Source organism: Myxocyprinus asiaticus, chromosome 2 (assembly GCF_019703515.2).
Source record: "Myxocyprinus asiaticus isolate MX2 ecotype Aquarium Trade chromosome 2, UBuf_Myxa_2, whole genome shotgun sequence".
In the NCBI taxonomy this organism is placed as follows: domain Eukaryota; kingdom Metazoa; phylum Chordata; class Actinopteri; order Cypriniformes; family Catostomidae; genus Myxocyprinus; species Myxocyprinus asiaticus.
The window spans coordinates 55,526,698-55,554,061 of record NC_059345.1 but is presented as its reverse complement, the minus strand read 5'-3'; the positions used below and the strand labels follow the sequence as shown (position 1 = coordinate 55,554,061).

General features: G+C 37.7%; 1 protein-coding gene across 3 annotated transcripts in view; it reads right to left on the bottom strand.

Annotated features, from left to right (window-relative positions):
* Nucleotides 1-5,874: 5,874 nt before the first annotated feature.
* The window catches only part of LOC127454604 (leucine-rich repeat and calponin homology domain-containing protein 4-like), a 65,638-nt gene continuing 44,148 nt past the window's right edge, over nt 5,875-27,364 (bottom strand). Inside the window, exons 9-18 of one of the 3 annotated variants that reach the window (XM_051721927.1) lie at nt 27,296-27,354; nt 22,893-23,027; nt 21,345-21,422; nt 20,233-20,287; nt 20,029-20,092; nt 17,159-17,251; nt 16,969-17,066; nt 16,706-16,843; nt 16,478-16,555; nt 5,875-6,260 (exon numbers count right to left, since the gene is read on the bottom strand). In XM_051721927.1, the coding sequence (XP_051577887.1) occupies nt 6,087-6,260; nt 16,478-16,555; nt 16,706-16,843; nt 16,969-17,066; nt 17,159-17,251; nt 20,029-20,092; nt 20,233-20,287; nt 21,345-21,422; nt 22,893-23,027; nt 27,296-27,354 (972 nt within the window). In that variant the 3' untranslated portion in view covers nt 5,875-6,086. Of the gene's footprint in view, nt 6,261-9,494; nt 15,296-16,477; nt 16,556-16,705; nt 16,844-16,968; nt 17,067-17,158; nt 17,252-20,028; nt 20,093-20,232; nt 20,288-21,344; nt 21,423-22,892; nt 23,028-27,295; nt 27,355-27,364 lie in introns of those variants that run through there. The other 2 variants (XM_051721931.1, XM_051721918.1) reach the window with 2 other exon arrangements.

The window sequence follows — 27,364 nt, the reverse complement described above, 5'->3', positions numbered from 1 at the left end:
CCAAGAGATCTAAACGCATTTTTAAAAGCTTTTTTGAATTAAAGGGACAGTTCACCCCAAAATGAAAATTCTATCAGCATTTACCCTCATGCCATCCCAGATGTATATGAGTTTTCTTTCTTCTGCAGAACACAAACAAAGATTTATAGAAGAATATTTCAGCTCTGTAGGTCCATACAATGCAAGTGAATGGTGACTAAAACTTTGAAGCACCAAAAAGCACATAAATGCAGCATAAAAGTAATCTGTATGATTCCATGTCTTCAGAAGCGATCTAATCGATTTTGGGTGAGAACAGACTTTAACTACTTTTTTACAATAAATCTTGACATCAGCAGTCTCCTTGGCCATCGCGATTTCAAGCGTGATTACACTTCTTAGAGTGCCATCTAGAGCTATGCGCATGCGTCAAGCACTAGGGAGTGTAATCGAGCTTGAAATCATGATCGTGCCTATGGAGACTGCAATAGCAAGATGTACAGTGAAAAATAAGTTATATTTTGGTCTGTTCTCACCCTAAATTGATTAGATCACTTCAGAAGACATGGATTAAACCACTGGAGAAATATGGATTACTTTTATGCTGATTTTGTGTTTTTTGGAGCTTCAAACTTTTGGTCAACATTAACTTCCATTGTATGAACCTACAGAGCTGAAATATTCTTCTATAAATCTGTAAAACACATCTGGGATTGCGTAAGTGTGAGTAAATGATGAGAGAATTTTCATTTTTGGGTGAACTATCCCTTTAATATACAACCTAAGGTTCATGCCATTTTAAGGTTATTTAAGGATTGTTCTGCTGCCAAAACAATCAGCTTTATGAAGTAGCTTTAGAGCTAAAAATATAAATAAACAGGGGGAAGTTTTGCTATTTCAGCACCTAAAGATTGGTACTATACATTAATCATAGGGCTCTGAGAATAATAAACAATGCAGTTATGAGAAAAAGTCTCCATGACAAACACTGAAGCTGTGTTCATGAGTAACCAACAGGCAAACTACTAACTCTTCAAAAAGATATTACAGCTCATGCCATGTTTACTAAAAGGCCACATTTTCCACAGAACTGCTTTAATAACATTCTGATGAGACTGGACTGATGGGGTACGAGTTTCCTTTTTTGGTCAATTTTTGTTAGACGTTATATATGTGGAAAACAAACACTGCATGCTAACACTTAAACCTCATCCTATCTGCGAAGTGATAATGATGATGATGATGGGTGGAGTATGAAAGTGTGGGGTTTTTTCTGTTTCAGGGCCTGATTTGTTTGCAGTCACTGAGTGAACAATTCCAAACTATATCAGGTAACTCTACATCACAATGCTTGCATTTGACTGTAATCCAAAAGCGTAAAAAAAAAGAGCGGGAGTCATGGTAATTAAACAAAACAAAGGAGCGAATCATAGTAACTCAAATGGGAGGAATTAAGTATTTAAGAATTGTAAAGTCAGATTCCAGACCTCATGCCACTGAAATATTGTGGATAAACCTGAAATAAGCCCTCTAAGCAATTTAAACGGTTAATATCATACATATCTACCCTCGCTTTGCGCCTTAGTAGTAAAGAGTCTTTATATATATATATATACATACTCAGCAAAAAAAGAAACGTCCTCTCACTTTCAACTGCTTTTATTTTCAGCAAACTTAACATGTGTAGATATTTGTATGAACAAATGGGGGGGGGGGCACCAGCTGCATTAAGTACTGCAGTGCATCTCCTCCTCATGGACTGCACTAGATTTGCCAGTTCTTGCTGTGAGATGTTACCCCACTCTTCCACCAAGGCACTTGCAAATTCCCGGACATTTCTGGGGGGAATGGCCCTAGCCCTCACCCTCCGATCCAACAGGTCCCAGACATGCTCAATGGGATTGAGATCCGGGCTCTTCGCTGGCCATGGCAGAACACTGACATTCCTGTCTTGCAGGAAATCACGCACAGAACGAGCAGTATGGCTGGTGGTATTGTCATGCTGGAGGGTCATGTCAGGATGAGCCTGCAGGAAGGGTACCACATGAGGGAGGAGGATGTCTTCCCTGTAACACGCAGCATTGAGATTGCCTGCAATAACAACAAGCTCAGTCCGATGATGCGGTGACACACTGCCCCAGACCCTGACGGACCCTCCTCCACCTCCAAATCGATCCCGCTCCAGAATACAGGCCTGTAACTCTCATTCCTTCGATGATAAACGCGAGTCCGACCATCACCCCTGGTGAGACAAAACCGCAACTCCTCAGTGAAGAGCACTTTTTGCCAGTCCTGTCTGGTCCAGCGAAGGTGGGTTTGTGCCCATAGGTGATGTTGTTGATGTCTGGTAAGGACCTGCTTTACAACAGGCCTACAAGCTTTCAGTCCAGCCTCTCTCAGCCTATTGCGGACAGTCTGAGCACTGATGGAGGGATTGTGCATTCCTGGTGTAACTCGGGCAGTTGTTGTTGCCATCCTTTACCTGTCCTGCAGGTGTGATATTCAGATGTACCGATCCTGTGCAGGTGTTGTTACACGTGGTCTGCCACTGCGAGGATGATCTGCTGTCCTTCCTCTCTCCCTGTCGTGCTTTCTTAGGTATCTCACAGTACGTACATTGCAATTATATATATATATATATATATATATATATATATATATATATATATATATATATATATATATAGTTACTTCATTTGTCTAGTTATTTTTATTTAAAGGGATAGTTCACCCAAAAATTAAAATTCTCTCATCATTTACTCACCCTCATGCCATTCCAGGAACATGGCTTTCTTTCTTTTGCAGAATACAAATGAATATTTTTAGAAGAATATTTCAGCTCTGTAGGTCCTTAGAATGCAAGTCAATGGTGGCCAGAAATTTTGAAGCTCCAAAAAGTACATAAAGGTAGAATAAATGTAATACATACGACTCCAGTGGTTCAATCTATATCTTCAGAAGCGATATGATAGGTGTGGGTGAGAAACATCAATATTTAAGTCACTTTTTACTCTAAATCTCCACTTACACTTTCAGACATGAAAGTGAAACTAAACAGGCATCAAATGTGACTCCGATGTGAAAGTGGAGCTTTAGAGTATAAAAAGGATTTAAATATTGATCTGTTTCTCATGTTGTTGTTGATATTAAGGGTGGTGCCACGTTGGATCTTGCCTAGGGCACCAAGTAAACCAGAACCGCCACTGCTGATTACTTTTGAATAACTTATTGCATGTTTTGCCAAATCTAATCATTCATTTTCAATGTGTTAAGGACTCATTCAAATTCTTTTCATTAAACATTAATAAAAATAACATCAAACAGTTATTTTCCCCCCCATGTCTCTTTGAAAGTCAAGTTATTTCTGCATAAGGTCAAATGAGGAACGGGCCTGTCTTTAATGTATTTATTTCTACCTGGCTAGGCCTGTAGCACATATTTTAGGTTATTGTAGGTTCTGGCTCAGACTGCTCTTTTAAAATTGAGGAGCATAATAAATTATGCACTAGTTATTGCCTTTGGCTGCTATTTAATTTCATACATTTTTTTATCATCTAATCCATAAATATGTTACTAATCTGATTAAGCACATTTTAATATGTAATGTAATCCAATTATGAGTACTTGATTTTTTTGTAATCCAGATTACATGTAATCTGTTACTACTCAACACTAGGTGAGTCACACATTGCTCGTAGCATTTTAAACTCTGATTAACAAGGAAGAGAAGTCTTTTTTTTAGTCTTTCATGCTAGAGGTCTGCAGCTCGACCCGTTTGGGTCATTTTTTCAAGTATGACTTTGGGTTCCGGTTTGTAAATAATAAAAAAATGAGCCAAGCTACCTAATTTGTTTTGCACACACGCTCCAACTCACAGACATGAGGTACCAGACGAGTTAGGGGCTGTTCACAATGAAGGTGTTTTTGCACGCATTTGCACTGTTTTTCAATTGTTTTCTTATGTAACACTCTAGGAGAACATCTTTGATTGTTGCACCACATCTGGCTGTTTCTTCAGCGTTTTGCACAGGACCACCACATTTCTTAGACACTGTGTCAAGTATAACAGAACACATTTTGAGACACTTGCTTTCTGTTTTATTAGTTCTGCTGCATCTAGCTTGTTTTTAACACAGGTGTCACAAAGATTCTACATTCAGAAGAAGTTTGGGTTGTAAAGAGGACTTCATGTGACTGTTATAATATTATACATGATTCCAGATAGTTTTTAGCGCTTGATATACAGTAAGCCAATGTTTTTTCCCCTTCTGTTCTGGTGTGCTGAGGGGCTGCCATGCCTTGTTAAAACTGTGGAAGCTACAGCCTATTGCAAGAAATGTACTTGCTTGGAGGAGAAATTATAAAGAGAGTGAGCAATTTTGGGTGAGGATGGGTTCGAGTTTCATTTTAAAAGGATAGTTCACCCAAAAATAAAAATGATCTTATCATTTACTCACCCGCAAGACATCCCAGATGTGTGAATTTCTTATGCAGAACACAAACAAAGATTTTTAGAAGAATATTGCAGCTCTGTAGGTCCATTATGTATGGTGGCCAGAATTTTGAAGCTCCAAAAAGCACATACAGGCAGCATAAAAGTAATACATAAGTCTCCAGTGGTTAAATCTATTTCTTCAGAAGTGATATGATGGGGGGGGGGGGGGATTTGGAATGCCCAATTCCCAATGCGCTCTAAGTCCTCATGGTGGCGTAGTGACTCACCTCAATCCGGGTGGCGGAGGACGAATCTCAGTTGCCTCCATGTCTGAGACAGTCAGTCCGCACATCACGTGGCTTGTAGAGCGCGTTACCGTGGAGACCTAGCGCGTATGGAGGCTCACGCTATTCTCTGCGGCATCCACGCACAACTCACCACGCGCCCCACCAAAAGCGAACCACATTATAGCGACCACAAGGAGGTTACCCCATCTGACTCTACCCACCCTAGCAACCGGGCCAGTTGGTTGCTTAGGATGCCTGACTGCAAATCACTCAGCATGCCCTGGATTCGAACTTGCGACTCCAGGTGTGGTAGTCAACGTCTTTTACTTGCTGAACTACCCAGGCCCCCCTGCTTTTCGGAGCTTTAAAGTTCTGGCCACAATTCACTTGCATTGTATGGACCTACAAAGTTGAATTTTTTTTCCTAAAAATCTTAGTTTGTGTTCAGCAGAAGAAAGAAAATCATACGCATCTGGTATGACATGAGGGTGAGTAAATGATGAGAGAATTTTCATTTTTGGGTGAACCATCCCTTTAAGGCCCATGCAAACCTGTTTCTTGCCCTAGGCGAAGATCCACTCTTACAGAAATTCCTCATCTTTATTCGCAACCGTTTAACCCTGTGAAGATTCATTTTCTTAATTTTTTGTTCCAGTTACTGACTTTAATTAAAAAGAGGTTTAAAGGTTGCTGCTACTTTTTAACAATTATTTCTAATTCACAACTAATTAAATAATTTCACATATACAGCAATTTCTGGGAGGGATCTCAGCAGTGTGGTTTAAAATTTGTATTGCAAAGTAAGAGCACAGTGGCAGAGCAATAGGGAGCCACAGTGTTTGTTCAACACTCCAAATGTGCTCTAACAAGATCTCACAATCAGTCTAAGAGCTGTTGTTAGCTTATCATAGGATTACGGCATATCCACACACTGCCACCTTTGCTGCTCTGCAAGTGTAATTACCTGTGAAAAACCAATTAAATTTGCATTGTAATAAAGCCGAGATTACAAACGTAATTAATTTTCAATTATGAGGAAGCACCAACAAAATGATAACACAGGAGCTGCCAACAACCTCACTAACAAGGCTCGTTTAGATAACTTCAAGTCTACGTCTTGCATTGCATTTTCCATTATTTGCATAAACATCCAAACAAACACGTCAGTTTTAAGTTAAATGTGCTTTATTGTGCTTCATTTTGTCCATGTGTTGTGTGCTTCAATATACATCAAAACCTCTATACATGCATTTGTAACAGGCAATATGAAATATCATTTATGCATTACGGAATAATACATGATGACGTCAAATCATAATTTCTAACATTTGGAAAACGTTCTGCATCTTCATATGAAATGTTCTGGAAATATTCACTTGATAATACTAGCAGGTGGCATCTTGATTGTGAGTTGTGCATTGAAGGGTCATCCCTGAGGGGTCCTGACGTGACAACCGACGTGAACCTGATGTAGGTATCTCCAACAATGCCTGAACAGTCTGAGCAACACGTGTGAGCCCCTCTTCCTCCAGAATCAGCTGGGATGGACACAGCGTGTCCTAGTGGGGTATGGTTGGGGGGTGGGGATGGGGGGGAAGACACATTCAAATATAAATTTGTTTACACAAAGGAGAGAGAAACAATAAAATAAGCAGTAAGCAATAAAAAAGCATCTTGGCATAAGAAACCTTGTGCAAGAAATGTTTTTACACCCTAAAAATCTGCAAATATAGGCTTCTGAGAGAGAAAGCTATTTCCATAAAGGGTGAAGTGCACTCTAAATGAACAAGCAATATCCTAGATCTCAATATGAAATGCTTTTCATGCACTTCAGGCGTGCAAACACTTACAAAGATTTAAAGAGGAACCCATCTGTCATCCCATATCCCTCAAGAACCCTAAACATGCAAGATATTCAGGCACAGGTACAGACAGGATTGCATGTACACAAAGTGGAAACAAGAGGTAGAACACCACTAGAGACAGCATTTCAGATGAGACACATTGGCTATGTTCGGAATGGAATACTACCGTACTACTTACCACTGTAAATGACCTAATACGTTTTAAAAATAGTATAAGAAACAGTAGGCATCATTCCATGATAAACATTTCATACAGTAGTTACATTGTTGTCACATTGATCTCTAAACATTGCATGTGAGTGGCATCCCCTAATCATTTTGGAAATAAAAAGTTATTTTGCATTTTATTTTATTTTGTGTAAAATGTCTTGATGTTTGGCAGTCAAATAATGTATCAAAAAACACATGTTAAAAATCATAGTTGTAATTCATTTTGGTTTATTTGTCACACTGGAAATGAAGGTCAAGTCAATTGCATTGCACTGAATTGCATTACATTGCATGATATAGTGTTCCATGCAGTTGGGTTTAGTTAATGAATTAGGTATCATGAACTAACAATAAGCAATATTACACTGAAAAAAATGATTTTGTGGTAAAGTAAATATAGCTGAAAAATTAAGTAATTTCTACATTGAATAAGCTAGTTTAAGTGTGAACTTGAAAATATTAAGTAAATTCTACATTTGTACTCAATTCAAACGTAAAAAATTAATGCTCTAGCTTATAAATATTATTTATGATTGTTTATCTTTACTATGCATCATCATGTACCAATCCTAAAGTAGAAAATCTTGTTATATTTATTTGCTAATTTGAGAAAATTTCACAGGTAAATAAAATAAGTACATTTTACATAACTTTTTGAAGCTGGTGTTCCCTGCATGCACCAGGCTTGAATAATTAATGTTCTGGCATGGTTTCACTGTTGATTTACAAAAAAAAATTTTTTATTGTTGATTTCATTGTAAGGTTTGGTAACTTCTTATTTTGTGAAATCTGAATGACCAATTCATGATCAAAAAACATTATCTGTTGATTGTTACCTTCATTGTGTTTTGTGCACCATGTGTTGAGGTCTGCGAGCAGTTTTGAATCTTATTTCTTTCGGCATCAAAGTATGGTAATGTTTAATAGACTACATAGCATGCATTCATCTTCCCTGTGGAAGGCCTGTGTGTGCCATGTGGTACATGCTTAAACCGCATTGAAATGTTAGTACACAAAAAACCAGGCTTATTTCAGTGCTATGTAAAATGTACAAACAAGTAAAATGTACAAGCAAAGAGGAAGTTGATTTAAAACTGAGTATTGCAAAATAAATTTACTTGAGAATTTCTATTTAGAGCTACTAAGAATTGTGTGTAGAAATTTACTGGCAATTTCTATGTGGAAATTGTTTCCTAGTTTGTTTGTTTTTTAAACCCCTCTCAATTGTTTTCAGTGTACAACATATATTAATCTTGTTTAATGTTACTTTATAAAAATACAATTGCTCATTGTTAATGTTTGTTCATAATGCATTAACTAATGTTCATGTATACAACTTTTTAAATAACTTTAACCAAGATAAGTACTGTAAAAGTATCATTCATTGTTCATGTTCAATATTTGACAAACTAATGTAAACAAATGGAACCTTTTTGTTACCCTCCGTTGTATACTGCACATTTTGGCTACTGTAGTAGGTCATCTGAGTATTCCATGCACACAGAAAATGTCCATACTGTCCACAGCATACATACTGTATTCTTAAAGAAAACGTAAGAATTTTACAGTAGTATGCTATTCTGAACATAGTCTCAATTAATCTCACAGTCACACCAAACTGCTCAGACACAGGAAGGGCAAGCAAAGCATGCAGCACAGCACTTGATCACACGATTCATTCCCTTGAATTGCCAACTATATTGTAAAGCAACAGTGTTTATTAAGGCACCGTCTATCAGAGAAGCAACCATGCAGTTATAGCACTTCACAGAGAGGATCAGATTTCATCTAAGGGTGAATTGTTGAGCATAAGAAGCAAACACTTCACCATACTGAAAATCCATTCTGCATTCTAATTATTTAGTTCAGCCAACCCTAACAATAAGTATAGATTATGGGTGAGTTGTATATTATAAAATCTATTTTTCAAACTTATAGGCTATATAGCATGCACATATATATATATATATATATACACACACACACACACACACACACACACACACAGATCAGCCACAACATTAAAACTACCTGCCTAATATTGTGTAGGTCCCTCTCGTGCTGCCAAAACAGCGCCAACCCGCATCTCAAAATTCTTCTCACTACAATTGTGCAAAACGGAGTGGTTATTTGAGTTACCATAGACTTTGTCAGTTCCAACCGGTCTGGCCATTCTCTGTAAACCTCTCTCATCAACAAGGCATTTCCATCCACAGAACTGCCGCTCACTGGATGTTTTTTGTTTTTGGCACCATTCTGAGTACATTTTAGAGACTGTTGTATGTGAAAATCCCAGGAGATCAGCAGTTACAGAAATACTCAAACCAGCCCATCTGGCACCAACAAACATCCATGTGATTATCTAATCAGTCAATCATGTGGCAGCAGTGCAGTGCATAAAATCATTTAGATATGGGTCAGGAGCTTCAGTTAATGTTCACATCAACCATCAGAACGGGGAAAAAATATGATCTCAGTGATTTGGATTGTGGCATGATTGTTGGTGTCAGATGGGCTGGTTTGAGTATTTCTGTAACTGCTGATCTCCTGGGAAATTCATGCACAACAGTCTCTAGAATTTACTCAGAATGGTGCCAAAAACAAAAAACATCCAGTGAGCGAGCAGTTCTGTGGACAGAAACACCTTGTTGATGAAAGAGGTCAACAGAGAATGGCCAGACTGGTTCGAACTGATAAAGTCTACAGTAACTCAAATAACCGCTCTCACAATTGTGGTGAGAAGTATATCATATCAGAATGCTATTCTGAGATAGTTTTGGCAGCACGAGGGGGACCTATAAAATATTAAGCAGGTGGTTTTAATGTTGTGGCTGATCGGTGTATATACATAAATATAACGAATGGTGTATTTAACAAAGAACGTTGCCCACACATGAACACACACCAAAAAAAAAAAAAGAAAAAAAAAAAAAGACCCTGCCAGTTAATTTATAAATAATAAACAGAAAATAACTAATCACATAAATAGATTTCCTCTTGCTTTGACACACTTTAGCTCTTAAGTAACCACATCTCTGCACATAATTGCTTGATTAGAATATACCTGTACACAGCTGAGATGCTTCTTATGATTGCACAATAAATACACCTGCATCGGATAGCATCCTAATGTAATGGGAGCCAGCTGGTACGTGATAGCTGTGCAGTATGTGTAAACCTCACTCCCCTGGCCTCAAGAGGCGCACTAGCTACTGACGCTAGGGGCTGTAGACTTTAGCCTCCTCATTAGCGCGCCCGCCTCCCATGTCGACTTGTTACACTAATTAGTGCACTTCCACGTGTAACACTGACAATGAGTAAAAAGAATCATAACACATCTAAGCAGGAGTTGGCTCAAAGCAATGACTTTTGAATATTTTTAAAGGGATGGTTCACCAAAAAATTTAAATTCCATCATAATATACTCACCCTCATGTCGTTCCAAACCCGTAATGACTTTCTTACGCGGAACACAAATGGAGATGTTTTTACGGTTTGCCTTTTCAGTTCAATTGCAGTGGATAGAGACTCACTTTAAAGCTTAAATAAAGATCCCAAATAACAAAGTATAGCCTATGCGACTCGTGCCCCATATTCCAAGTCTTCTGAAGGCATACGATATTTTTGCGAGAACCAACCTGAAATGTCGGGCATCCATTTCACATTAGTGAGCATTTTGATAATTGTGGGTCTGTTTTTAAGCTTCAAAGTGAGGCACTATCCACTGTCATTGCATTGGTGAGAATATATTCATTAAAACATTTCCTTTTGTGTTCTACATAAGAAATACAGTTATACAGGTTTGGATCGACATGAGGGTGAGTAAATTAAGACAGAATTAAAATTTTTGGTGAACTATTTCTTTATGTGTGGCTTAATTGTCCAAAATAAATTTTGGGGCCATTGTTATATGAAAGATCCTGAGAAGAAGATATTATGGCAGTGTTACTCATTCCTACTACTGGAGAGATACTTGCTATGGTCTGATGAGATCAAAATGGAACTGTTTGGCCTAAATGCCAAGGACTGTGATTGGCACAATTTTGCCAAGCGGAATATTCCAGCAAAAATTCCATTGTCAATATGTGGAACACTGATAGAGACTTACCCACTGAGACTAATAGTTGTAATTGCCAAAGGTGGTAGAATTAACTTTGAATGTTGACTACTTATGCATTACATAATTTCATTGATTAATTGATTTAGTAAAATGTTTGGACTTTACTTATCCTGTAACATCATAGAGCAGGGGTTTTAAACTTGGGCTTGAAAATTAAAAAGCAAAAGCAAATAATACAGGCGCTCAGACTTTTCAAACCAATAGCGAAACTCGAATTATTTTTGAAAGAATGTGATTGATGGGATGCTCGACGTATTCAGTTGTTATTCTGGAGTTATCAAGGAGAATGTAATTGTAATAACGTTTCGTGACAGCCTCTCGTTTAACAATAGCTGTGTTTCCATCGAAACGTTTAGCATTTTTAATCGTGTTTCTGAAAATCTGACTAAGGAAAATATGAATCCTTGCCGTTTCTATCCAATATCCTGATCTAGGGGCGTAGATTCCGGGGGGTGGGGGGTGAGGGAGGAGGTAACCCCCCAATAATTAAAACGAGCAAGTACAACCTCCACATTATTTATAACATGTTCAATGGAAATGTAATGTAAAGGCTTCATTATTGTGCAAATGAGCTGTCAACTTAAGAGGTTTAAATGCAAGTTTATCATAACAATTATTTAAATTAAGACTAAATTAGAATATTTAAAATAAAGTTAAATGAAAACATTTGAATTAAAAAAGCATAATGTAAACAAATAACTGCTGAGGTTCATGATTACAATTTTTTATTGTCTTCTGCGTACCATGGATCAGAATCCTGCCGACGCCACTGATGAGATTAATCATGATTATTTGATTCTATTGACAGTCATAGTTTTAATAGGTTTTTAGCTAAGTTTGTGATTAAAAAATACATAAATAAAAAATTCGATAACACTTTACAATAAGGTTCCATTTTTTCAACATTAGTTAATATGAACCATCAACAAACAATACATTTACAGCATTTATTAATCTTGGTTAATGATAATTTCAACATATACCATTACATTTTTAAAAGCAAACGTTGTGTACAGTAACATTAGTTAATACACTATAAAGTAAACTAACATGAACTAACAATGAACAATTGTACTTATATTAACTAACATTAACAAAGATTAATATATGCTGTAAAAAATATATTGTTCTTTGTTAGTTCATGAAACCTAATGCATCTACTTATGCTAACGAATGGAAATGTATTATAAAGTGTTACCAGAATTTTTTATTATTTATTAAATAAATAATAATCTTTGATGACAGCATGCACTAGGGCTACCATGGACCCCATGAGTTTGTGCAAAACCTGTTGATCCATGTTATCCCAGCACAATTTGAGAATATCCCAGAGCATCTTGTGTGCTTCAATGGAAGCAAGGAATTCCAACCTTACATACAAATGTACAATGTTGCAAAATTACATTTGATTAGTGACCTAGAAATAGTGCAGAATCTAAAATATTTTTTCAATTTATGTTAGTGTATACCATTCCTTCTCTCTTTTCCACTATCCACTCAATGAATCAACACTTACCTTTTAGTAAAGGGCACAGAAGAGCAGGATTCGCAAGCTACAGAGATGAGCTGACGTGAGGATTTCATCCTCAGCGGAGAGACAAAGAACTAAAGCAGAATGAATCATTAGCGAGAGCAACACAGTCACAAACATTTGACAAAAGCACATGTAAAGCAGCAGACAACGTGTCAATCAGTGTTTCCTTTTTTAATAGTTTCTTTACAGACAAAAAAAAAATTCTTAATAACAATATAAACACGTATTACCTTCTTAAATACACAGTATTTTATAAATATTACAAAATACATTGCATTAGGTTACACTAGGTAACATGTGGACAGAAACATTCATGTAGTTCTAGTGTCCACTAAACTGTCAAGAGTTTCATTTAGAGTATGTATCAGAAAAATGGGAAAAATTTGCAGTCATCCCCTGTGAAAGCCTTTCCATGCACATGTAACATGTCGCAACCTCCTCATTTCATATTGCAGTTAGACACAACCCCTCAAAGCAATTATGAGAGCCATCTAAGCTAAATGTGAAGTCCATTATCAGTGGACATTTCAAATGAAACGGCTATTATAATTAGCTTTAGCGCCGACAAACAATGTGCATTGTTGTAAAACCATACCAACTTACATACGCTTGAACAAACTCACTTAAAGGGATTTTTAACCCAAAAATGAAAATGATGTCATCATTTTCTCACCCTCATGTCGTTCCAAAGCAAAAGATGCAACGAAAGTGAAAGTGATTGAGAAAGTCATATAGGTTCAGAACAACATGAGGGTGAGCAAATGATAGAATTTTCATTTTTGGGTGAACTATTTCTTTAAAATATGTTTAAGACGTCCTAGGGTGAGAGCTTGTGTTGGTAACATCACCAGTCATAGCACATCCGCTCACCTACCCTCGTTTCCCAGTCTCTCTCTCACATACTCACTCGTCTCTTATCGTTCTCTCCAGATGAGAGGCTGCTCGTTAGTAAACTGTCTGCAAAGCTCCTAAATCACATTAAGTAGGCACGGAATACAAAAGCAACATCAACATACAGCACTGGGAAAGATGGGTGCCATGGCACAATACAGGACTATAAAACCATTATGGCCACATTCAGAATCCAGAAGCGACAGCTGAAGAGAAGCATGACTCACAACCGTCTCATCTTCGATGTAAGAAATTGTGTAATTTGTAATTCGGTAATGCCTGCTTTTCCGCATTGTGCCCTCCACTAGTAGTGGCACATGTGGATTTTAAAAGGCAACACAATTGCCATTGTTGGCGAGTAACCAATCTCAAAATCTTGCTCCTCTTTTCCAGCTCAAAATGAACATGCAATCCTAATTGTATTACCTAATTAATCTGGCCAACTGAAATATCAAGAAGAATCGAAAGAAATGCGATTAGTCCGTTTTACGTAATGCGCTCATTGGCACCATGTTTCCACCGATGCAGCTTTAGCGGAACATAGATCAGCAGACATAAATAAAACAATAACTTAATCTTGAACTGCCTGCATATGAGAATTATATTAAGTCGCTCTCATGAAGACCAAAACAAACATTCAACAAAAAAACTGTAACCAGTTAACACAGCTTTGAATCATATTAGTACCATTGAAAAGTGTTGGAGCAATTAGTTTTAAAACAGCACTGCCCTCTGGTGGTCACAGTCAACAAGACAAGAAAGAAAGAAAAAGTGGAAAAACAACGGAACAACAAACATCCTCCGTATTAGACCAAATTCAGTTTATAAGTACCATCACCACACTGTCAACATATTCCCAGATGCTACAAGCTCATTTGTGTGCTGCTGTAAGAGCGAATGGAAAGATTAGCTAGACACTCAAGCGAACATATGAACATGTATGAACTTTCTGCTTTGGAGGCACTTCATATTATGACCTTTCAGAGCAAATACAAGCAATTTAAAGCCCTTAAAAAAATAAAATAAAAAAAACCCATTCACAATAAAAACATAAAAAAAAAAAAAAAAAAGAATCAACAGTAATGCTAAGGCAGATGGGTGGAGTAGCCCTTCATAAAGTTGACACCATGTCTACCTCCAGATAAAGTCCACATCTTTTGTAGAAAATTGAGTCTGTAGTCACTCTCTGACTATTAATAAGCTATTTTATGGTGAAAAAAAAAGGAAATCCTTAGTGACTTACCATATGACAGCATCAGACATTCCATGTAATAATGCTGATATTATGTGATATTTAACCAAACCTACAACCACCAACAAATGTATCCCAAACTGAGATCTATGGGGCACATAAGTGCTATTGTGTGATCTAAAATGCATTATTGGTCAGGGGTTTGCTGTGATGTACCACAAATGGCTCATGTTCAACAGCTACAGTACGTGCCCTCACAGGTTTATGGACTGTATGTGAAGTGCATGTGAAGATTAATTTGCTAATAGCAACTAAATACGTATTTTGAAAGGGTTAGTTCACCCAAATATTACTCACTCTCATGTTGTTCATCATATGGGTTTGAAGCAACACATGGGTGAGTGGATGCTTTTTCATTTTTGGGTGAACTATCCCTTTAAATGTGTCTGGGAAGGTTTTTTTTTTAACTGTGTGTGTGTGTGTGTGTGTAAAAGAGATGATGGACTACATTTACACATTAATTACTCATTCGCTCTCTTACTCACTCACCACATACATATACACATTTATGCAATAAGGTGACAGTATAACAGATAGAGCAAAGCCATAAGAAAAGAGTAGAAGAGCAGGAAGCCGGTGGAGAAGGTGGAAGCAGGAGAGACAGAGGGAGAGGTGCTGTTCTCGTCTTCCTCTCCTCCTGTTTTTGCCAGGAGAGCCTTCACACAGCGCTGCACTGCAGGTAGCTTACTGCACAGGATATCAGATGCTAAACACAGCTCCATCTGAGATAGAAAGAGACAGACAAACAGAAAGAAGGACAATGCAGAGAGGACGGTTGGACACAGCGTTGAACAACGAGCAAGACATTGCAGCAGGATAATTTAAAATACAAATGATGGAGAAAAAAAAGAAAGCACAAAAAGGAGCACACTTAGCATACAATAGCATAAAATAACATTTAAAAAACAACAACAAGTATTAACTATGGATGGGAATCGTAGGAACTTATTATTATTATTCTGGGGCCGGAAACTACTATTTTCGTCTTATTTCTAACTTAAAGGGATAGCTCACCCAAAAGTAAAAATTCTCTCATCATTTTCTCACCCACATGCCATTCCAGATATTTATGACTTTCTTTTTCCAGCAGAACACAAAAAATATTTTTAGAAGAATATCTCAGCTCTGTAGGTCCATACAATGCAAGTGAATGGTTACCAAAACTTTGAAGCTCCAAAAAGTATATAAAGGCAGCATAAAAGTAATCCATAAGACTCCAGTGGTTTAATTCATGCTCGATTACACTTCCTAGTGCTTCAAGCATGCGTAGAGCGCCAGATGTTGCAAGGAAGTGTAATCAAGCTTGAAATCATGCTCACTAAGGAGACTTATAGTTTTATAGATTTATAGTGAAAAAGGAGTTACATTTTGATCTGTCCTCACCCAAAATCGATTGGACTGCTTCAGAAGACATGGATTAAACCACTGGAGTTTTATGGATTACTTTTATGCTGCCTTTATGTGCTTTTTGGAGCTTCAAAGTTTTGCTACCCATTCACTTGCATTATATGGACATACAGAGCTGAGATATTCTTTAAAAAAAAAATAATAATATTTGTCTGTGTTCAGCAGAAGACAGAAAGTCATATACATCTGGGATGGCATGAAAGTGAGTAAATGATGAGAGAATTTTCATTTTTTGGATGAACTATCCCTTTAACATTCCACTTAATGATTCTTTCAGTGCTTTAGATACCTTGAGTCTTTTTGACCAATTAATTAAAAGAACCACCTTGTAAGACATATTCATTTGCAAATAAGACATTCATAATCATAACATCAACACAAATCAGTCGATGAAAGGATTTCCCTCATTTACAAACCCCATGAAAGCATTGAACGAAAGACAAACGAAATAGAAGACAATAAAGAAACAAAGAATAAAATAAGAGCATTCTGTTTACCTCAGGGACTCCCAGTCTACGACACGCAGCAATGAAGTTTTCAACATTGAGGCGACACTTGGCAGCACTCAGTTTTGGCTGAGATGAATAAACACAGATTATGACATAACTCAGGAGTTATTTGTATAAATCATCATTAAACATTATGATCCACGTTTAGTGCTTGTTTTAAAAGACATTAGATGAAGTTTTAGCTGCAGTGTGAATAAGATCCAAGCAATAACTCACCACTGCCGGTGAGGGGATATGGATGATTGATACAGAACGAGGTCGCACATGATTGGCCAGCTGGCAGAGGACTGTGCCATTGGACAACGCTTCTCCCAGATCTTCAGGCAGAGTGATCTTCAGACGCGACTCCAGAGACTGAAAGAGAAATAAATGATGACTAAAAAGTGAGAAGAGGGGTAGACAAGGAATAAAAAAAACTAAGAAAGAAGTGAAAGGGGTGACGAGTGTCAGAGGAACTAGAAAGAAGGATGTCTTTTTACCTTACGCAGTTGTAAGACGTCCACTCTCTCCTCTCGTGGGGATTTGAGCGTGGAGCGAGATTCACTGCGGCCAGACTCAGCCAAACTGTTTGCTGACCCTGAGAGAAAAAGTAAAACAAAGACTTACAACATACATTACAGTCCAAAATTAGATTATAACTCCTGTGTGTGTGTGTGTGTGTGTGTGTACCTGTCTTGACATTGCAGCGTGAAGACGTACGGAATAAGAAGCTGTTGGGTTTGGGAGCAGAACTTGTGGGAGAACAAGGCTTCACAGTTGCATCTGGAAAGAAACATAACCAAAATTCCTTGAATTCTTGAATTGCATTCATTTAAAAGAAAAACTATTATTCAAGACTTAAGGTCACAAGAAGACCTAAAGCCTCCAGCAAATGATATGACAAAATGGTTGACGTATTTCCTACTGAAACAGGATGTTGGAGCGGAATGTATTGAAGGGTCCATTTAAAAAAGAAAATAGTCAATAACCTTTAGTTGAAGATAGGGCAGCTGCGGTGGCAAATATTTACCACCGCTGTGTTTAAGGGCCAACTACCATCGGTAAACGGTGTTGTATGGTGGTTGAGGCCCGATGGATGAGAGTGCGCACAAATTACGTGTTAATTGTGGATCAAATTTTAAAAAGTGTGTCACTGAACACGGAATAGAAGTGAAACCCTTTGTAAAATATCACAAAATGCAAAATACCCCCCCAAAACAATACAAAACTAAAAAACATTTTTGCATTGATTTTAAAATAAATTGCAGAACCTTACTGCTATTTTTACTGCAAGGATATAAAGCATTCCTGTAACGGTGCTCTTTTCTAACCACGCACAAGAAACTCTGAATTCAATACAAATATGCAATAATTAAGTACAGAAAAGACCATCAGTCAGTGTTTTCTTTTATATTATTTTTAATATTAAACATCATATTTTATACCATACCTGTTATTCTTAATGTACATTATTCCACATGTATTTATATCACTGTACCTTGTTACATTATGCAGGCATTATAAAAAGAGAAGTTGGGTCCGAGAGTTCGTTTGGAATATCCTTGTAGTAAAATACACGTGCAAATATAAAAACATGAGACGTATATTCATGCAACAGCACTCTTTAGGACATTATTCAGCTTTATCACCAACATAAATGTAATATTACCACTTACATCTGCACAAACAGTGAAGCAAATGCACAAATGAGCTTGAACAAAGTTGCGCGCTAGATGCATAACTTGCGTTGTGAATAGGCCTGTGCCGTAGCAATGTGCTATGTTGCGCAAAATCTCAAAATGAATACGTCTCAAGCATGAAGAATCGATAACACAGCAACAAAAGATCAAATACTTCACTATACTCAGGATATAGTATTATTTATTTATTTATTTTTTTAAGGTTTTCGCGAGGTCTTACAAGTTGAAGCCTTTTGGTACACATCACCGCAAGTGCCACTTCACCACCGCAGTGGGGCGGTTGTCACTGTGATCCAAGTAGCCCTAGTAGAAGACACATCTCCAAATGATGATTTGCTAACTTACCATTGCCAGTCGGTGACAGGAGGCATCTATAATTTAGGATGAGGGGATGTTCTCATTCTTGAAAGTATTTTATTGGACAAACATTTGTATACCACTCTGAGCAGCACATGAGTAATCAATATTTTCACCCATATTGCCATAAGTCTGTCAATTATCAGATGGCTTTAAAGCTATATATATATATATATATATATATATATATATATATATATCTCGACACACACACACACACACACACACACACACACACACATATATATATATACACTGGCGGCCAAAAGTTTGGAATAATGCACAGTTTTGCTGTTTCGGAAGGAAATTGGTACTTTAATTCACCAAAGTGGCATTCAACTGATCACAAAGTATAGTCAGGACATTACTGATGTAAAAAACAGCACCATCACTATTTGAAAAAAGTCATTTTTGATCTAATCTAGACAGGCCCCATTTCCAGCAGCCATCACTCCAACAACTTATCCTTGAGTAATCATGCTAAATTGCTAATTTGGTACTAGAAAATCACTTGCTATTATATCAAACACAGTTGAAAGCTATTTGGTTCGTTAAATGAAGCTTAACGTTGTCTTTGTGTTTGTTTTTGAGTTGCCACAGTATGAAATAGACTGGCATGTCTTAAGGTCAATATTAGGTCAAAAATGGCAAAAAAGAAACTCATCAGTCAATCATTGTTTTGAGGAATGAAGGATATACAATACTTGAAATTGCCAAAAAACTGAAGATTTCATACAAAGGTGTACACTACAGTCTTCAAAGACAAAGGACAACTGGCTCTAAAAAGGACAGAAAGAGATGTGGAAGGCCAGATATACAACTAAACAAGAGGATAAGTACATCAGAGTCTCTAGTTTGAGAAATAGACACCTCACATGTCTTCAGCTGACAGCTTCATTGAATTCTACCTGCCCAACACCAGTTTCATGTACAACAGTAAAGAGAAGACTCAGGGGTGCAGGCCTTATGGGAAGAACTGCAAAGAAAAAGCCACTTTTGAGGGCAAAGAAACACAGACATTGGACAAGAGATAATTGGAAAAGAGTGTTACGGATCTTCAGTTTTGTGGGATCAGCTAGACTGTAAGGTGCGTGAGAAGTGCCCGACAAGACAGCCACATCGATGGCAAGTGCTACAGGAAGCGTGGGGTGAAATGTCACCTGAGTATCTGGACAAACTGACAGCTAGAATGCCAAGGATCTGCAATGCTGTCATTGCTGCACATGGAGGATTTTTTGATGAGAACTCTTTGAAGTAGTTTAAGAAGTTCTGAACATTTTTTTCCAAATTGTAATAGTAATTAACTTGAATAAAAGTACCAAATTCTTTCCATAAGAGCAAAATCTGTACATTATTCCAAACTTTTGGCCACCAGTGTATTTATATATATATATATATATATATTAAACATTTCTATTACTTGAATAAAAACGTATTATTAAAACATTATGCAAGGAAAAGGCAGCTGAAATACTGTATATTTTAAGCTGGTGTGAAGAGTACCTGGACGACTAATGGAGTGCTGCAATGACACAGGATGAGAAGATGAAGATACCTGATCTACACTCTGAGGGAAAAAAAGAGAGAGAAATAAGCAACGATTAAAAAGAATGACAAGTCTCTTTTCTCTTCAATGTGTTTATAAGTTTTAAAATAAATAAGATGAAAACAGAATGAGGGAGGGAAAGCAGAAATGCGAAGACTCACAGCACATCTCTGTTTTAAGCCGTTAGGTGGAGAGCTGCTATCTGAGCTGTCACCACTAGAGGGAGACAGAGATTGACAATAAATAGAGCAAAAAGCTTTGATCATTTCACTAACTACAAAACAACACAGCAAAATCATAACATTACAACCAAAAAATTAATGTTTTACAAAAATTAATTGACTCTCTAACAACCCCGACTTCAGCTCTAAAATGTAAGGTGGGTCATGGGACCTTCCAGGTGGGCCAAAACAGGTGTGGGTGTGGTTGTCAAGGTGGGCCAAGCTCATAGCCGGGCCTGCTTTCTATAAAATGAAAATTCTCTCATCATTTACTCACCCTCAAGATTTTTAGAAGAATATTTCAGCTCTGTTAGTCTATAAAGCTCCAAAAAGCACATAAAGGCAGCACAGAAGTATTCCATATGACTCCAGTGGTTTAATTCATGTCTTCAGAAGCGATATTATTGATGTGGGTGAGAAACACATCAATATTTAAGTCCTTTTTTACTATAAATTTACCTCCCTGCCCAATAGATGGCGATATGCACAAAGAATGCGAATCACCAAGAGCAAACCAAGAAGAATGTAAAGGGGAGATTGATAGTAAAAAAGGACTAAAATATTGATCTATTTCTCACCCACACTTATCATATCACGTCTGACGATACGGATTTTACCACTGGAGTCGTATGGATTACTTTTATGCTGCCTTTATGTGCTTTTGGAGCTTCAAAGTTTTGGTCACCATTCACTTACATTGTGAGGACCTACAGAGCTGAGATATTCTTCTAAAAATCTTTGTTTGTGTTCTGCAGAAGAAAGAAAGTCATACACATCTGGAATGGCGTGAGGGTGAGTAAATGACGAGTGAATTTTTATTTTTGGGTGAACTATTCCTTTTAGGTTTGTTGGATTAGGCTGTTCATTCATGCATGCCACAAATGTTGGTAATCTGATCTCCCGAGTGTCACGATTTCAAAGGTAGATTTTACTTTGTTTGTTAAAGAGACTCAGATTACCACGATAGAATGTTAACTTCAGCACGCACACAGGCATGCGCATTCAACCACAGAAAATATAACGCATATGCAGACCATTTGTTACACTCTTACCCTGAAACACTTCCTGTTCCTCCGAGCTTGGTCGTTGTCGCCGAGTTACTTCCTGTTTTTACAGTGATCTTCTGCAAACTGTAAGACATCAAACACTAATTAGTCAATAGCTTCCTAATAAAGAACAGGAACACAGACTTTGTTCCTACAGAGAGAGGCATTCTGGGAGAACCCTTCTGATGTTTTCTGGGCTGTGCTGTTCATATGACTGTTTCTCGCTTCATAACACAACACTCTAAATGTGCTTTAAGACACTAATGAAGTCAAGGCATACGACAGCAGGTAACCGTGGTTTCCTTTAAAACCACAAGCCTTTGATGACGGATTATCACCGAGGAAATACAAGAGGCCATTTTATGTAATTAAAAGCCATTATATGCTATTGAAAACTCCTCAGAGTCTACTGTATATTGGCAAAACAGTGCCTCTAACCGTCACACTAACATCGATTTTGCTTCGTTTATGCCTCTCATGCACACTTGAACCATAACTGCATACACTGGAAAACGATGATGTTAGAAAACCAAAAACAGAGTTTTCAACTTGGCCAAAGACTCAACCAACATTCAGTCTGTATAAGGGGTGCCACACTACATTTTGTGCACAACACTGGAGAACGGAAACAAAAGCATATGCATGGAATTTTGTGTTGTGCAAATCTGCATAGCAAAAAGACGTTTGGCCAACAGAGAATCTAAATATCACAGACATAAATACACACATCTGTGACTGCATATTCTACATTGAGGGTTCCCACCCTTTTTGACCAATGAATTTTCATGACCTTTCCAGGTGTTTATGATTTCTGGATACAGATTTTTAAAAATAATTTTGATTCAGAACTGATAATGAATCAGAAAGTTTTCCTCTACACGAGCAATACCTAGCTCATTAAATATTGGTTATCAGATGCTATAGAGTTTTGGTATCGGAGCATTTTTAAGAGAACGAGTGAAAGTACATGAGAGCAGTATCGGTAACGGGCCATCCCTAATTAATAATAAATGTAACAGTTTACTGAACATTGTAGTCTTTCACCAGTGTTCTTCCCGCTGGTTTACAGTTTAAAGGCAATAAGCCACTTGAGTCCATGTATTACAGTGATTTTACATCGGTTAAGGGCATGGCTGGGTCTAAGAGGGGGCATTGCCTCCCCTAGATTTGCCTCGAGTCCCCCCAGAAACTTCTGATGCCCCCACCCTGACTGACAGTGAAACGACCAAGGGGCACTCCGCCCTCCAGACTGACGGCAAAACCATCAACATTGCCCCACCACCCCCCAAACACACAAGTGCTCCACCAAAGACCACATCCTAGGACTGACCCTGGTTAAGGGTGGTTTAGACAGTTCGTTTTGTGTCATCCCTAAGAACATGTGATAAAAACACTAACATATTTCCTCTCATGGCTTATTGATTTACTGTGTGTGTGTGTTTGTTTGACCACCCTTTAGTTTATTTATGACAAAGATGTACTCTCACCCATTCCCTCAAGTTTCAGTTCAACACTTCCTTAATTCATTCAACCCCATCCTCCCTCCACACTCACGTGCTGGCTCTGTCTCTCTGCTGCTGCGCTCTCTCTCTCTCCTGCCAGATGAGCAGGTTTCCAGGCCTCCTCTTCTCCTCTAGAGTGGGGCTGGATGGAGAGACATAATCTGAACCATCTCCAATCACAAATATTCTGACAAGAAGGAAGTGACAAAGATATTTAGGTCTTTCAGTCCTTTCTCATAACAGAACTACACACCAAAAATGTTCAAGCAAAGTTAACTCAAAATGCTATATATAGATGATACTAGTGGTTGCCAGGGCATCACTATGTGGTTGTCAGGGTGTTCTGAGAGTTTTAATTGCATTGCAATGTGGTTGCTAAGGCATTGCTAGGGTGTTCTGGGTGATTGCTTACTAGCCAAAGTCTCTATAAAATTCTGGTCCCTAAATATGGCTCGGGTCCCTCCTTCTATGTAAATTTGAGGGATTTTGGACTGTTTTCTTGTCCACTGTGCGAAAATATTGTCTGTCCACTTAGAAATAGTCATAGCACACCTCTTCACTCAAGTCACTCAATTTGAAGTATCGTTCCTGTCCTTGGAATAAAAGGTGCAGGATAAGTTACATGCTGAAATGTAAATCATAATAATTGTGATGCATGCATAGCTTGCACCACTAATTACAAAATGATTGATAAAATTTGTCAAGAAAAACTTCGATGTTGGCTTGACAAAACCTTGTTTGAAATAGTTTGAAAAGTCTAAAGTTGAAAAGTTATACAGGCTGGCTGAAAATCAAACAGACAGAGAGTGCATTACTGAGTGGTCAGTAGGGTTTTCTGGCTGGTCGCTAGGTGTTTCTGATTGGTTGCTACTGTAGGTGTTGCTAGGGTGATCTAGGTGGTTGCTAGGGTGTTCTGGCTAGTTACTAGATATTGTTATGGTGTTCTAGTAAGTTAGTTAGTTTTGACAGTTGGAGTTCACAAATATTCCATGACAAAATCTTAGCCTTAGTCTATGGGGTTTTTGGGATTTTCCATTGTCCATTATGGGAAAACCGCAAGTATGATCAGTTATAAAATACATAGCAACCGGAGTAAGAACAGTCTGAAGGTCTGTGCCAAGTGTGCTGGATGTAGACTGAAAGCTCCAGGGCTATTCAACTTCATCAACAAGTGGGCCAGGTAGAAACATTCTTCTAGGCATGTGGGCTGAGCAAGAATATTTTTTCAACAAAAAACTTATCCACTTGTAGTTAATCAATAATTTATAAATTATTGTTACAACACTGTTAATACATTATGTACTGTAGAAATATGTCATTTGTTTATATTCACTGTAGCAAACGATTAGTTCACATTTAAGCAGTTTTTATCCTTAATAAACTTCTTGTTAACCATACCAAACTAATGTATTTTAAGTTGATGCATACCAGTGGTAAAGAAGTTTTTGAGAACATTAAAGTGGCATCAGTTCATACAGTAGTTAATTAAGTTAAAGAAATTATATTTACATTTATATATGTAATTAATTGGAAATACATTTATGCATAATTCATGTGTTAATTACTGTTTAAGAAACACTTACTACTACAGCAATAAAGAACAGACTAATTGGGCCTGGGTAGCTCAGTGGTAAAAGACGCTGGCTACCACCCCTGGAGTTCGCTAGTTCGAATCCCAGGGCGTGCTGAATGACTCCAGCCAGGTCTCCTAAGCAACCAAATTGGCCTGGTTGCTAGGGAGGGTAGAGTCACATGCGCTATAATGAGGTTCGCTCTCGGTGGGGCGCGTCGTGAGTCGAGCGTGATTGCCGCGGCGGATGGTGGGAAGCCTCCACACGCGTAATGTCTCCGTGGCAACGCGCTCAACAAGCCACGTGATAAGATGCACGGGTTGACAGTATCAGACGTGGAGGCAACTGGGATTTGTCCTTCGCCACCCAGACTGAGGCGAGTCACTACACGACCACGAGGACTTAAAAAGCACATTGGGAATTGGGCATTCCAAATTTGGAGGAAATTCTTTTTTAAAAAGAACAGACTAATTGATAAGTATTTTGCGTAATCTTAAGAACAATACATGCCTATTTCAACATTTATTAGTGATCCATTACTCTTAAAAGTTGTTTACTAATTTTCCATTACTCTTTTTAGTTGTTTAATAAGGATAAAAAAAACAAAAACATTATCAATCTGAGTATATGTGAACTAATTAAACAATAAACAATAAATATAAATAACATACTATTTGTATATACTCTATTAATAATCTAGAAACAAGTTATAAATAATGAATTAACAATAAACTAATGCTTTACAAATACTTTGTGTAGTTATAAAGTGTTACGGTAATTTGCGACAAAAAACAAAATCAACTATAGTGTGCTTTCAACATTAGTCAAAATTTGAGTAATACTGGCTAAATATTTGACTGAACAATAACAATGAAATTTGTTATAGATGCAATAATTTAAACTTTCCAAATTGAATATGTTCTTTACCAAATTAACAGAAAGAACGTTTCTGTTTCTCCAAACTCACATTTGTATGTTGTCTTTGATTTAAGTTCTTTAATCTTCCCATTCCATCAAATTAACGGATGATGATCAGGCTTAATTCTAGCGCAACCTCTAAAAGTGTCTAAAAGATGTGGCGCTCCTGCATGAGATGCTGTAAATACTGCGAGACAGGGCGCAATGGTCAAAAATGTTAGTCTAGCGCAAGTTTCCAGAAGAAAACAATTGAAAAACAATGCAGAGAGACGCAAAAGCGTGTTTGGTGTGAACTGCTCCCAAGAAAACTTTCAACCTTATGCGGGCCACTTAAAATTTCGATTGGCCCGGATTTGGCCCACGGGCCGCCAGTTGAATAGGCCTGCTCTAGGAGGTGTTACAATTGATAATTTTGGTCTTGGTTTAGGGATTTTTGTAAAACCCTACACGAAGTCTGTAGAATAATAGTAATATTATTCTATATTATAGTGACAATGACACCAACAGTTCTGTCTACAAACATTTAACTTTAATATGGCTGCTTTTATACAGTGAAATGCAGGTCTGTGGGACACTCCAAGCCGATGGAGTAACACTTGAATCAGGTACTCAACTCTGAGCTGTAGGAGGAAACACATGAATCACACTGTTGACTTTTTCCAGCACTCCTTCACATGCTGACCTTGCACAACCAGAGTGGGGGGGGGGGGGGGATCCAACTCACTTTAATTAACATACTCTGTGTTTCATGGCAACTGCTTGACTAAACAGTATCAATGTGGCCTTCAAATCCCTTTCAAACAAAATTTTTACTTCTAGTTCTGATTCTTGCTTTGCAATTCTAATTGTCTTGTGTTTCGTTTTTTCATCTTTGTATTTTAGACTCAGTAAAGGACAAATCTTATTAAAGATGCATCCTGGAGCAACCTTAGTCACAGTTTACTCCACATTGTGCCCTGCTATCATGAGACAGTACAATGCCCCCCTCTCCTCCTACATTTATCATGCCCTTACACACACACTAGTACAATAATAGATCTTCTCACTCTCTACAGTATCACCAGCTGTATTCAAATGCATTCAAATTATGCGCTCTTTGAGGTGATGTCGTCACACTCTCCTTTAACCTGCATTGTCTGGTTTCAATGCACCATGTATAGTGGTAATGTTTTGTGCACATTACTTGTTGCGCTGCTGCTGTTTGGTACCTGAATTTCCCCTCCAAGCCAATCTCAGTCAGTACATTTTTATTTTTATCCTACTATTGATTGGAATAATACTATAAATGGAAGTCAGATGATTTCCATTTTAGTCACATAATTGACTGATGTTTTTCATGGCCAATACTGAGAGCAGATACATGATGAAAAATATTAGAGCCAAAATTTCACTCTTGGAATGAAAACATGCCATCTGTCAAACAGATTTTTAAAATATTTGACCCGAAGCCAAAGCGATTTGAAAACAACTATCTTACAATTTCATTTATTCATTTAGCAGATGCTTTTATTGAAAGCAACTCACAGATGAGAATATATAACAGAAACAATTAATCCAATTCAATTATTCTTTTTCGAGGAATCGTACTATTGTTAACCTGATACGACACTTGCAAGCAAATCAGTTTGAGAGCATTGTGATGTCTAAATGTTCCACTATCAGTCACCTAACAGGCTAGTCAGATTGCTGATCATCCTAAGGGTCTGCAATAGCATGACTGTGGACGCATGTGCCCAAAACCAATCAAATTATTCAAATTGGATTACATGTATCGTTCTAATGCAAACAAATTCCTTGTCCTTCAAAGTAGGACTCTGGGAGCCTTTGCCACAAAACATTATGGTCCTTCAAAGGCAACCTCCATCTTGCTAATACATTTCTAACACCGGCAATGTGGGTCTTGTATTTGTAAACAGCAGAGAAGATCTGAATCTCTATAAAAGGTCTGTCTGAGTGACAGTCTCACCTGCTGCCGGTCGATTCGGGGCTCTGGGAGGGTGTGCTGTTGGTACTTTCACTCTTTTCCTGTCATGGA